The sequence below is a fragment of the Rhinoderma darwinii genome, chromosome 1 (genome assembly GCF_050947455.1).
Source record: "Rhinoderma darwinii isolate aRhiDar2 chromosome 1, aRhiDar2.hap1, whole genome shotgun sequence".
Classification (NCBI taxonomy): Eukaryota; Metazoa; Chordata; class Amphibia; order Anura; family Rhinodermatidae; genus Rhinoderma; species Rhinoderma darwinii.
Window position 1 is genome coordinate 493,412,212 of NC_134687.1, and position 14,794 is coordinate 493,427,005.

General features: G+C 41.9%; 1 protein-coding gene across 1 annotated transcript in view; it reads left to right on the forward strand.

Annotated features, from left to right (window-relative positions):
- The window catches only part of CCDC60 (coiled-coil domain containing 60), a 315,519-nt gene extending 304,942 nt beyond the window's left edge, over nt 1–10,577 (forward strand). The window contains exon 14 of the mRNA XM_075835475.1: nt 9,430–10,577. Within this exon, the coding sequence (XP_075691590.1) occupies nt 9,430–9,543 (114 nt within the window). The 3' untranslated portion in view covers nt 9,544–10,577. The remainder of the gene's footprint in view (nt 1–9,429) is intronic.
- The last annotated feature ends 4,217 nt before the right edge of the window (nt 10,578–14,794 follow it).

Consider the following 14,794-nt stretch of genomic DNA (forward strand, 5'->3'; position numbering starts at 1 on the left):
GTTTGGGCGGACGCCCGGGGCCCAAGGCTCCCAGGGGACCCATGGCAGCCCGAACCGCACATCATTTTAAAAATCACTTAAAGACTCACGGCGTGGTAGCACCGCTAATGGCCGTTGAGAGGGAGAGAGGGAGGGGGAGAGAGAGAGAGAGAGGGAGGGGCGGATGGGCGGACTGCAACAGAATGGAGCCGCCAGCGCAGTGCTCATGAGGAGGAGGGGGATGGATAGCAATAGCTGGATAGGACTAGCAGACGTGTGTCTGCTAGTCGTGGTAGAACACGCCCCTCTTTGACGCTGCCAGTGAGGAACGGACGAGAAGGGCGGTGGTCGAGCGACGAGGAAGAAGGTAAGTCTTCATGTTCGTCTCCTGCCAGCCTGCCACAAGCAACAATCGGCAGAGGCTAAAGGGGGATAGATTATACAGCAAGGGGGGGGGTGAGATTTCCATCTAAGTCACTGCAGAGGACTCTATGAAGGGGGGAATAATCCCCCCCATAGAGCCCTCAGTATTTCAGTATTTATTATACAGCAGGGAGGGTTGAGCATGTAACTCACTGCAGAGGACTCTATGGGGGGACAATAATTTCCCCCCATAGACACTCAGCAGTCAGTTACACGCTCAACCCCCCCTGCTGTATAATAAATACTGAAATACTGAGGGCTCTATGGGGGATGGGATGGGGGGTTATTCCCCCCTTCATGGAGTCCTCTGGAGTCATAGATGGTTAGACCCCCCCACATTTAGTATGATCCCTTCCCATAAAGCCCTCACTGGTTACGAATATATTACAAGGGTAAGTCAAATTGTCTGACTGCTGGGGGGTCTGAGCGACTAACTTCTGGGGGCTGTATAGGGGGGCCTGAGCGACGGGCTCTATGGGGGGGCTACCCCCCCCCACAGAGATGTCAGAATCAGACACTCAGACCTCCCTATAGAGCCCCCAGCAGTCAGACAAACTCACCTCCCCTTGCAATATAGTCCCCCCCCCCCATACAGCCCTCAGTTTTCACATGAGAGAAATTTATGACATCCACAGGACCACATAATTTGTCATAAATGTCAGCTAGAACGGGGCCCCCTAATCCCCTTACTACCTGTTTGTGCTCTCGCTGCCTCCCGGCCCCATCCTGATTACATGGTCGTGAGTTTCGGAAACAGCGTAGCTTGCTGAGCTACGCTGTTTCCGTAAGTCCCAAAGAACTGAATGAAAGTTACGGAAAGTCCATGAAGTCAGGAAGTGGCCGGGAGGCAGCGATAGCAGAAAGAGGTAGAACAGGGTTTAGGGGACCCGGTTCTAGAGATAGGTGCGGGTCCCAGAGGTGGCACTCACATCTATCTGACGGGATCCACAGGATATGTCATAAATTTCCCTCACGGGAAAACCCCTTTAAAGTGAAACGAAACTTCTAAAAAAAACTTCTGACAGGTCATAGTGAAATGTCAGAAGTTTTGATCGGTGGGGGTCCGAGCACTGAGACCCCCATGGATCGCTAAAACAAAGTCGCAGAAGCGCTCAGATGACTGCTGTGCTGCTTCCTTTCTGATCTGCTTTTCTCGGAAAGCCGAGCAAGCGGTGTACGGACGTACATTACTCCTAGGAATGCCAATCAGTGGCGCAGCATTCAATCGTGCGCTTCTGCCGCTTCACTTTAGCGATCGGTGGGGTTCTCAGTGCTCGAACCCCCATCCGATTAAAAATTCTGACATATCAGTATGACATGTCAAAAAATTTGTAAAAGTTTAGTTACACTTTAAAGAGAGGTGTTCATTTTTTTAAATTATTATTATTGTTATTATGTATTACTTTTTCTTTAATAAAACAGTGTATCAGTGTTTGGTGCAACTTTCTAAATACTTTTTATTAAAAATTATTTTTACTTTTTGAGATACAGCTGCTTTATATCCTGAATACAGAGCAGCTGTATCTAGTGCAAAAACCTGTATCCGTCAGGTTAGTGGCACTGACTGGTACAGTGTCAGCAGGTTGGGGGGGGGGTTGGATTGCGCGTGAGGGGGGAAGGAGGGGGCCCAAGTTGTGTCAACAGCCCAGGGCCCATGGTACACTTAATCCGCCACTAGCTAGATGCATACAAACATCTGCCCATTGAATTTAATGGGAAAAACAGTGTTTAGTTCAGACGGGGCATTTATTTACTCCACTCTTTTAAAAAACGGCGCGTAATAAACCACCACATAAAAAGGGGCATGTCACTTCTTGAGCGGTTTGTAGAGCTGTTTTTCATAGTGTTTTTCAAACCCACACCATTTCATACGTTTTTTAACTGCAGAATTGGGTGTAGATTTTCATGTTTACTGCGGAAAAAAGTGAGGATTTCATGTTGCTGTTTTTGCTGCGTTTTTTTCAGGCATGTAAAAAAAAAAGTAACGACGCACACCTTTTATGTAAATTCAACCTCCTGTAAACAATTCTGCAGCAAATTACTCTGTAAATTGTATTTTGGTGCGGAATTGAATTGTTGTACTTCATTGATTTATATAGGGAAAAAACACAAGAAATCGGTCCACTTTCCGCAGCAGTAATTGACATTCTACGGAAATGACATTACGCACCACAGGTGAATTTCTAGACGGAAATTTTCCGCACATGTGGATGACATCTGCATCACACCCACTTTGCTGCTACTGTATTCTGCTGTGCATTTTTCGTCCGCAATTCCCGACAGAAAATATGCAGCAATTATGCCACGTGTGAACAAGCCCAAGAATCATTAACTCCTTCACGTCCTGCATCTTAATAGTACATTGCGGGTGCCGTCTGTATTATACACCCGAATGTTTATCCCCTTAGATGCTGCGTTCAATAGCGACCTAAGCGATTTTACAGAAGTAGGGGAAATCCTCTCTTGCCATGGCAACTGAGGGCCTGACAATGGCTCACAGGTCTACCATGTAAGAGAGCCTATTAGGCCCTTTCTAAGGCAGGACCTAATAGTCAATGTAATTCTCTGTGCACGCTAAGTTTGGCACTACGTTGAGTGTGTAGGTCGGGAAAACTCCCCATATACACTCTTAGGCCGGATTCACACAAGCGTGTGCGTTTTGCACACGCAAAAAACGCAGCGTTTTAGGTGCGCAAAAGGCACTTAACAGCTCCGTGTGACATCACCATATGATTCGCGGCAGCGTGCTTTTTGCGCAGCCGCCATCATTATGACACTCTATGTTTGTAAACAGAAAAGCACGTGGTGCTTTTCTGTTTTCATTCATACTTTTCACTGCTGTTGCGCGAATCACGCGTGTCACGCAGAAGTGCTTCCGTGTGCCATGCGTGGTTTTCACGCACCCATTGACTTCAATGGGTGCGTGATGCGCGAAATACGCACAAAGAACGGACATGTCGTGAGTTTTACGCAGCGGACTCACGCTGCATAAAAATCACGGACTGTCTGCACGGCCCCATAGACTGATATAGGTCCGTGCGAGGCGCGTGAAAATCACGCGCGTTGCACGGACGTATATCACGTTCGTCTGAATAAGCCCTCAGGGTATGTGCACACAACCTATTTTCAGACGTAATTCAGGTATTTTACGCCTCGAATTACGCCTGAAAAGACGGCTCCAAAACGTCGGCAAACATCTGCCCATTGCTTGCAATGGGTCTTACGATGTTCTGTGCAGACGAGGTGTAATTTAACGCGTCTGTCAAAATACGGCGCGTAAAATTACGCCCACGTCAAAGAAGTGCAGGACACTTATTGGGACATTTTTGGAGCCGTTTTCATTGACTCCAATGAAGAACAGCTCCAATTACGTCCGTAAAAGACGGCACGAAAAAACGCAAGTACATGCAAAAACATCTGAAATTCAGGAGCTGTTTTCGCCTGAAAACAGCTCCGTAATTTCAGACGTATTTTGCGTTTGCGTGTGAACATACCCTTAATGTTTCCATAGGGCTCCATTAGCATAGTAGAGTGTAAGGGTATGTTCACATGACCTCTTTTCAGACGTAATGGAGGCGTTTTACGCCTTGAATTACGCCTGAAAAGACGGCTCCAATACGTCGGCAAACATCTGCCCATTGCCTGCAATGGGTCTTACGATGTTCTGTGCAGACGAGCTGTCATTTTACGCGTCACTGTCAAAAGACGGGGCGCGTAAAATTACGGCCACGTCAAAGAAGTGCAGGACACTTCTTGGGACGTCATTGGAGCCGTTTTTCATTGACCCCAATGAAAACCAGCTCCAATTACGTCCGTAAAAGACGCCGCAATAAACGTGTGCACTTGGAAAAATTTCTGAAATTCAGGAGCGGTTTTCTCCTGAAAACAGCTCCGGAATTTCAGACAAATTTGGCATTGTCGTGTGAACATACCTGTACTTTTGGCTCGGTCCGGCTTGTATACATCAGTATACCTTGTGTTTGGAGGATGGAGTAGAGTAGTAGATTACGCTTTTCCATCTCAAGGGATCCCGCAAAGAAACGTTTATCACGCGGTCTATGTTTTTTTAACATGGGAGTCTATGTGTGATGTATTATAAAAGCAATTGTAAAGTTCCATAGAGAAACAAAAAAAACAACAATTGTTTCATAAATTTTATAGCAAAAAAGTTTTTTTCCCTTTCAAAAAGCTTTGAAAATGGAAAACAATTTGAAAATGTACACATAATTGGTATCGCCACATCTGAAACAACCCGTATTATGCAATTAAAACATTTATCATTGACGGTACACAGTGTAAAAAAAAAAGCTATAGAAACTACAGCAGAATTGCTGTTTTTTTGGTCATCTTGCCTCCCAAAAAGCAATAAAAAGTAATCAAAATGTTGTATGTACCCCAAGATGGTACTAATGAAAACTATAATTTGCCCCACAAAATATGGACAGTCATACAGCTCCATCGACTGAAAAATTAGTTATGACTTTCAGAAATATTGTGAAACAAAAAAAAATTATTATTTTTTACATGTTATTTATGGAGCACGGTGAACACTATAAAAGCAAATTGCAAAAAACAGAAAATGAATACAAGTTGTTCTATAAATTATTTGTACCCCAAAAATGGTGCTATTGAAATATACAACTCATCCCACAACAAACCATCGCTCTATGGCTATGTTGACGGAAATATAAAAAAAATTATGGTTTTTGGAATGTGGAGAAAAAAAAACTGCGTCCTTAGGCCCAAACTAGGCTGCCTCCTTAAGGGGTTAAGGCCCAAAACCCGTGCAGTATTGAAAGGTTAATCTCGTGCAGCCGTTTGTTTATTTACTGTTTAATTATAAGCTGCTGATTACTTTTTGGCACCATAGAGCAGCCATAAAACTGTGATTCATGCCTCACATTTACAGTCAAATCCTCCTTATTTAAACAATATTCCACAGTCTATTATAATATTTTTCATCAAGTTGACATGTCGCTAACTCAATACAAAAGATAATACCTAAATTATTAAATGTTGTGTATGTTTCCCGCACACAGCTAAATATAAGGCCTCGTTTTGTGAAATACTCATTATATTATGGATCGTATATTAACCATGTTTTTTACCTGTATTACCTGGATATACTGTAATTCATCTCCGCCTCATAAAAGGACCAAAGACATAAGTAAAATATTCTGTCAGATCTCCGAGTCAACATGGAAAAAAATTTGTGCTATTCTTTGGTGGTGGTGTCCATCTTTCTCACTGAAGCATGGCTAGATACAGTACGCTACATGGGCAAAATGTGGACACCTGACCATCACACTTTTGTTGGATGTCTCATTCCAAAACGATGGGCATTAATATGGAGTCGGGCCCCTCTTCGCAGCTATAGCAGCCTCCACTTAGGCTTTCTACAAGATTTTGGAGTGTGTCTGTGGGAATTTCTGCTCATTTAGCCAAAAGAGCATTTGTGAGGTCAGGTACTGATGTTGGACGAGACATCTTGTTTGCAATCGGCGTTTCAATTCATACTGAAGGGGTTTAATGGTGTTGAGTTCAGGGCGCTGTGCAGGCCACTTTAATTTCTCCACACCAAACTTGTGTGTTTATGTGTCCATGTCTTTATGGACTTTGCATTGTGCACAGGGGCACAATAATTGTGGATAAGGAAAGGGCCTTCCCCAAATTGTTGCACACAAATGGAAACATATAATTGTCTAAAATGTCTTGGTATTCTGTAGAATTAACCTTACCCCTCACTGCAAATAAGGGGTCTAGCACAAACCCTGAAAGACTGTGCCAGATCATTATCCCTCCTTCACAAAATTTTACAGTAGGCACTATGCATTATGGTAGCTAGTGTTCTCCTGGCATCTGCCAAACCCAAATTCATCCATCGGATTGCCAGATAGTGAAATGTGATTCATCACTCCAGAGAACACATTTTCACTGCTCCATTGTGCTCCACTGTAATCATGTTTTCAGTACAGGACAGTAGTTCCACGGAGAGGCAGGGACTCCTAGCATTGTACATAACCATGATGCTAGGAGCCCGGCTCCCTGCAGTGTGTTCGGTCCGGGACTTGCTGCTGAATTACGTTCCGTTCATTACAGACGTAACATGCTCGTGTGAATCCAGCCTAACAGCTGACCAGGACAGATCTAGCAGATCAGAACTTAAATGAACTGATTTGTGGCAATGGTGATATTATAGGACAGTGGCATATTTAAAGTCATGGAGCACTTCGGTACAACACATTCTACTACCAATGTTTGTCTACGGAGATTGCATGGCTGTGTGCTTCATTTTATGCACCTGTTGGCACTGCATATGGCTGAAACACCTAAACTCAATAATTAGGAGTGTTGTCCACATACTTTTGGCCTTCTAGTGTATTTTAATTATACCATTTGAAGAGCCACGTGTAACTTAATACTAGTTCCGTATTGATAAATATTGTTATTTGACGGTAACAATACCCTTAACCCCTTAATGACCAGCCTATTTTGGACCTTAATGACCAACTTATTTTTTACGTTTTTCCATCGTCTCATTCAAAGAGCTATAACTTTTTTATTTTTGCGTCGACATAGCTGTATAAGGTCTTGTTTTTTGCGGGACAAGTTGTATTTTTTAATAGCACCATATTGGGGTACATAGAATTTGTTAATAAACTTTTATAAACTTTTTTTTGGGGGGGAATAGAAAAAAAACTGCAATTTTGCCACACTTTTTTGCGTCCTAAATTTACGCCGTTTACCGTGTGATATAAATAGCACAATAACTTTATTCAGCGGGTTGTTGCGATTGCAACGATACCAAATTGATATCGATTTTGCATGTTTTACTACTTTTACACAGTAAAAACACTTTTTTCAAAATTATTTGTTTTTGTGTCTCCATATTTGAAGAGCCATAATTTTTTCGCCGATGCAGTTGTATGAGGGCTTTTTTTTGTGGGACGACTTGTAGTTTTTATTGGTACCATTTTGGAGATTTTGTAGTTGCGACTTTTTGATCACTTTTTATCACATATTTTTTAAGGCAGGATTCAACAAGAACAGCAATTTTTGCATTGTTTTTTTATGTTATTTTTGACGATGTTCACCTTGTGGGTTAAATGATGTAATAACTTTATAGTTGGGGTTGTTACGGACGCGGCAATACCATAACTTTTTTACTTTATTTTTTTTTTTTTAATAATAAAGCAGTCTGTATGTGGAAAAAGTGGGTTTTTCATTTTTTTTAACTTGTTTTTTCACATTTTATTAAACTTTTACTAGTCCCACTAGGGGACTTCACTATCGTCTGATCGCATTTATAATACTCTGGCATGACCTAGCAGGCATTCACTACAGGCAGACATGGGGTCTTTATTAGGCCCCCCGGCTGCCATAAAAGACACAGACACTCGACAATCTTATCGCCGGGTGCCGGTGGGTTGAGAGGGAGCTCCCTTTCTCTCTCCAAAACAACTCAGATGATCTCTATTGAGCGCCGGATCTGAGGGGTTAAACCGGTGAGATAGATACTGATATCGATCTCACCCGTTCGAGCAGAGATGCCCTCAGCCCGAAAAACGTCCGAAAAATCGGAAGCAGAACGGCGTTCTGTTCCGGCGGAGCGTTTTTCGCGGCGTTATTTTAAAGCGTAAAAATACGGCAGCGAAAAAGAAGTAAAGGACACTTCTTGGGACGGATTTGGAGCCGTTTTCCATAGACTCTATAGAAAAAAGCTCCAAAAACGGCCGTAAAAAATGCAGCAAAAATCGCGTGTTTTCTTGAAAACAGCTCCGTATTTTCAGTCGTTTTTGGTCACTGCGTGTGAACATATCCAAATATTGGTTATGATTTAATGGTTATATAGATTTCTTACCATTATATTGTTAAAATGTGTTCTCCTTGTTATTTGCTATTTCTACATCTGTTTTCCACAAACTTGTCAGAACCTGAAAAACTTAGCTTGACTTATTACCATATTACAGTCAATTGTCACATAAATGTATTTAATCTGAATTATTGTACAGTAGTTGTATAGCTTGTAGTTCAGTATTGCACTTACAGTGGTTACTGAATAGTTTGAACGGCAATGCATAATGTTAGTAACTTTCCCACTGTAAGGTCTTACTATAAGGCCGTTATAGGGGCTTTCATAGAGGTGCATGACTTGTCTACTATAACGTACATCCTTATGCATACAGAGTTTTCTTTCTGTCGGATTCTCTATGTACAGCGATAATCTCCCCCAGAAGCACTGCTTCTAAGAGAGAATACTGTATCTCTATACATATAGCACCAGAGTGAGCCGGTACGGCAGTACATGGAGACAGCCTCCAAATATGGCAGTTACTTAGGGTCCTAGGTAAGGAATGGCTGACCAATAACTACTTAAGTACCTTGATTTAATGGTTAATATACAGTGCCTCGCACATGATCCCGTTTTTCGTATTACTAAATAACAAATTATTCATTGAATATTGTGCTTGGGCATTGAGTATTGTGCTAGGGCAATGCATGTTATGACACTGAATTCTATGTTTGTAGAACTGCAACTGTTTAATGTTTAGACATTTTTAGAAAAAAAATATACATACATAGTTATGTACTGGCCTCCCACACACCAGCGTGTTCGGTCCCTGATATATGGTCCGTACGTCAGCCGCATTTCCCGGACCGAACACACTGCAGGGAGCCGTGCTCCTAGCATCATAGTTATGTACGACGCTAGGAGTCCCTGCCTCGCCGCGGAATTACTGCCCCGTACTGAAAACATGATTACAGTACGGGACAGTTGTCCTGCAGCGAGGCAGGGACTCCTAGCGTCGTACATAAGTATGATGCTAGGAGCACGGCTCCCTGCAGTGTGTTCGGTCCGGGATTAGTGGCCGACGTACGGACCGTGTATCATGAACATAATGTGCTCGTGTGTGTGGGAGGCCTCCTTTGTAGAGACACAGTTCACAGCAGAATAGGATCATTTAAACAATGAGATCGTATACTCAATAATGGGTTATATTTTCCTTATTGCTCTTTGTTTTGCAGTTTGTAAGAGAACATCTAGTAGAGATGCCATTACAGGAGTATGTAACCTGGCTTCAGGCTCGATTGTCTTCTTCACCATCAAGTAGAGCTCTAAGTGCCCCACCACAGAGATGACCTCTGCGAGTCTGTATGTGGATGTATCACCAGCAGCCATAGAAATACCCCTCATGTCATTGAACACTTGGGGTTTTATTCTTGTTTTGAATAATGAGGCCACACTCTACAGAGTTATGTATTATTATCTTTGATAAATATTTGATTTCTACTTTTCTATATGCTTATTGAGAATTTACTATGAAATGCATGTACGGTTTGCAAAAGTTGTAACTTATTCTAATTCTTCATGAGATGACACTAAATATCAGAGCTTTTTGCTTAGTATAAGATACCTATTTGGAGACCACTTCCAAAAGAGTCCTAATAGAAATGATCATTTAGGCTTTATTCACACCATGTTTTGCCATAAAGTTGGCAATATACTGTAAGTATGGAAATAAAAATCGACTATCCAAACATATACTGTACAGCATCCATAGGCTTTTATGTGGCAGTACTGCCTTTTGGCAGTTTTACATCTAAATATTTTTTTTTTTACAGTACAAAAAAGTGTAGGTTGCTAAACTTTTCAAAAAAGGAAACTCAAAAAAAATCATATGCGTGAGTACGGGTCTTCTTTTTCTTTATAATAGAAGACTATATCAAACTGATCCAAGCATATGGGTATACATTTTCACAGCATACTTTTGGATCCCTGTAAAGAAGAAGTCCCAAAAAACTTGATTGGGCCTTTTGACAATGTATTAAAGAAGTATACAGTTGGTATACAGTAGCATCCTTTTTTTCACAGTGTAAAAAAGTACATGTCTGATATAGGGGAGAAACGTGTTGTGAAACTAGGCTTACTGCATATACAATGAAGTTAACAATCTTGACAGCTCCTCCAGTAATCACCAATTGACCAAGAATCTTTGTTTGATGTCCTTTTGTGGTTGAAATGGTTCATACAATTGTATACATGACACAGAGTGACCATTACAACAATAGTGGCTAAGTTCAATATCTGTAGAATCTCCGCGAGTATCTTATACTATATGCAATATTTGTCTTGCAGCTTCATTATTCCAATTTCACACCGCTATTATTTTCAGGATGCTTTGATTTGTAAATACTGTATATTTAATAAAATATTAATGATTTGAAATTTAGCCTTGAAGGACTGATCCTATTATGAGTTTTACATGATAAAACAGTAGATCATTATATGGCAGCATTTTGTGTACAAAAGTGTTATGAACTTATTTTCACCTTTCACTTTTTGACTGCAAAACAGCGTAGACAGAAGTTTGCAAAAAGGTCTTTATTCTAGTTGGAAAGACGCTGGCATAGTACACACGGCTGTATTAAAGAGGCTCTGTCACCAGATTTTGCAACCCCTATCTGCTATTGCAGCAGATAGGCGCTGCAATGTAGATTACAGTAACGTTTTTATTTTTAAAAAACGAGCATTTTTGGCCACGTTATGACCATTTTCGTATTTATGCAAATGAGGCTTGCAAAAGTACAACTGGGCGTGTTGAAAAGTAAAAGTACAACTGGGCGTGTATTATGTGCGTACATCGGGCGTGTTTACTTCTTTTACTAGCTGGGCGTTTTGACGAGAAGTATCATCCACTTCTCTTCAGAACGCCCAGCTTCTGGCAGTGCAGATCTGTGACGTCACTCACAGGTCCTGCATTGTGTCGGCCACATCGGCACCAGAGGCTACAGTTGATTCTGCAGCAGCATCAGCATTTGCAGGTAAGTAGCTACATCGACTTACCTGCAAACGCCGATGCTGCTGCAGAATCATCTGTAGCCTCTGGTGCCGATGTGTCCTCGCTCGTCTGACACGATGCAGGACCTGTGAGTGACGACACAGCGTGATCTCTTGAGAACACGGCTGTGTCTGCACTGCCAGAAGCTGGGCGTTCTGAAGAGAAGTGGATGATACTTCTATACACAACGCCCAGCTAGTAAAAGTAGTAAACACGCCCCGATGTACGCACATAATACACACCCAGTTGGACTTTTACTTTTAAACACAACCACTTGGACTTTTGCAAGCCTCATTTGCATAAATACGAAAATGGTCATAACGTGGCCAAAAATGCTAGTTTTTTAAAAATAAAAACGTTACTGTAATCTACATTGCAGCGCCTATCTGCTGCAATAGCAGATAGGGGCTGCAAAATCTGGTGACAGAGCCTCTTTAAGGCTGGGTTAAACTGGCAGAGTTCTACCCATAATATTAATAGATCCTTTTACAAGGGCCAAAACTTTATAGTATGGGGAGGAACGATCGTTAATACGATGGTTTGGTCCCCATGAGTTTTCATCACTATCTGCAGCACATCCCTGTACACATGGGGAGATGTACTGCCAACAATGATTATTTTATGGGATGCATAAAAAATGGGAGCAGCCGTCAAAAATGCATATGTCGGCTGATCGCTGCCCTATTTACACGGGCCAATCATTGAGACTGAGTGTTCATAAGAACACTCGTTAGGCCAATTGTTGGCCCGTGTAAATGGTCCTTTAGCGAAGAAGATAGTGGAGCAGATATGGGGAGACAGTGGTGGCTCAGTGGTTAGCAATGTTGCCTCTGCAGCACTGGGCTCCTTGATTCATATCCGAAGAAGGATAACATAGTTCTCCCTGCCTTCACATAGATTTCTCCCAGGTGCTTCAGCTTCTACACTCTAATAACATGGTTTTGTTGATTGACTTCCCAATGGGTACCTACTGGTCCTTTACTACCCACTGAGCCAAACACATGCATGGCAAACTGTCCTATATGTGGCTGCTATAAGGGCCAGTTGAGATCTGAGTACCAGAGGAGGGTTGGGCAAATTTGTGGCCAAGGGAAAAGGTCTCTCCACATTTTCCAAACAGCCAAGCTTGCATGTTTACAAAGGTACAAAGGGCTATGCCCAGATCACTAAGCTGAAATTAATTTATGAATGATAAAACTGAAATGTATCACTATCTGTTTGGAATCCTCAGTGATTATTCTATAGTACTTACTCATATGTTTACTAGCCTAATCATTAAAAAAAAAAAGGTAACAATCTATTTTCTTTCATTTAGAGAATGTAATTTTTTACTGTGTAATAAAAATCTTTTAAATACATCTCAGCAACCTGTAGGCACAGATTCAATAATCTCCTTAGATTCCGCTCATCAAGTCATATTTTGGGGAGTTATGTATGGCTTTAAAATGTTTTTACAAAATAAAGATTAACATAGTGGAGCAATTCTCACCTCTAGCCTTCCCCTTGTCCCTCCCTGGATGAACTTCTCTTCTCTCAGGCTCATAATACTGTGAGTGTCTAATCAACAAATGAATATATATATATTCGACTTGACTGTGTGCGTGTGAATATATATATCTATATATAGATATAGCAACGAAGAAACAAACGCAGCACTCCAGGAGTAGTTGAAAAACGAATAGTGGTTTATTAACCCATGAAAAAATTTGAATTTTTTTCATGGGTTAATAAACCACTATTCGTTTTTCAACTACTCCTGTAGTGCTGCGTTTGTTTCTTCGTTGCTGTATCTAAAGAACCGTGTGGATGACGGTCATGAACACATAGCACCTTGCAAGTGTGTATCTTTGAAGTGCTGCTTTTTTTCTACCTTATATATATATATATATAGATATAGATATATATATAGATATATATATAGTCTAGTCACGTTATTATGACCACCAGCTAATATCCAGAGTAATCCCCATGTGCAGCATGGACAGCTAGATGGGCTGGGAGTGACTCAGTAATGTGTTGATAGGTTGTCTCAGGTATCTGGAGCCATTCTGACCGTATTTGCTGGAGCGTGCGTGGGGGAGGATCCATTGAGCAAACAAGACAATCGAGGTGGTGCCGCAGATACTCAATTGGGTTCAAGTCCGGCAAATTAGGGGGCCAGGGAAGTACTTGGAAGTCTTGGTCGTGCTCCTCCAACCAGTCGGACAATTTCTAGCCACGTGACATGTCGAATTGTTTTGCTGGAAGATTCCATCTGTCCCAGGGAAGACAAACGGCATGTATGGGTGGATGTGATCTGCAATGATGGATTCATACCCAAATCAGTTCAGAGTGTATTTCACATGGATGAGTGGGCCCAGAGAATGCCATGAAAAAATTCCTCAGACCATAACGCAGTCGCCACCAGCTTGTGTTCTTCCAGCATTGGTTGCAGGGTGTTTGTTCTTTGATGTTTCTCGTCTGACACGCCAACGTCCATCCGTTCGATGAAGCAGAAAACGTGATTCATTGGAGAAGGCAGCCCTTTGCCAATCATCGTTTGTCCAATTCCGAGTGCGGTGCAAATTGAAGCCTTTTTTTCAGATGCACCTTTGTTAGCATAGGAACATTGACCATACGTCTGCTTCAGAGTCCAATACGCAGTAGGGCTTGCTGAAGTGTTGTTTTAGACACGTCTGGTAGCCCCAGGGTTGATTTTCACAGTGAGCTGCTCCACTGTAGCGTGTCGTTCGGCCGTCGTTCACCTTCGTAGCTGATGTTAACCACTTACATGAATGGCACGTGGTACTCCGCAGTTTCCACGTCGATTGTTCCCAATGGAGCCATTTGTCCACTCACTATACACTTTCACCACAGCAGCACGCGAACAGTTCACAAACTGTGCTGTTTGAGAAATATCGCCACCCTTGACCCGAAGGCCAATAATCATCCCTTTTTGCAACTCTAATAAATCGCCCATTTTACTCATGGCAACAACAAGTGATATGTGTTCAGACAGCCTATCGCATACCTTATATACCCACCAAGCCAGCCCACGACACATCACTTCCTTCATGGACTACGTGCTGCCGACGTCAAAAGTAGGAGGTGGTTATAATAATGTGACTTGACTGTGTATATATACATTATATATATGTATATATGTGTGTGTGTGTGTGTGTGTATATATATGTATATATATGTATGTATATATATATATATATATATATATATTAAAAATATAGCAGGTGAGTTGCGAGACAACTGACTGACTAAAGCAAAAAGAACTGCATGGAAACTTTGCACTCGTTCCTCCTACCACCACTAGACAGAACTAGATAGATGTTTATTTACAGCTGGATTAACCCCTTCCCGACATTTGACGTACATGTACGTCATGGAAAGCATTGACTTCCCGCAAAATGCCGTACATGTACGTCAAATGTTTGGCACCGGCTCAGAAACTGAGTCGGTGCCATCATCACCGGATCTCAGCTGTATCTTACAGCTGACATCCGACTGTAACGGCGGGGACCGAAATTAGCTTCGATCCCCGCCATTAACCCCTTAAG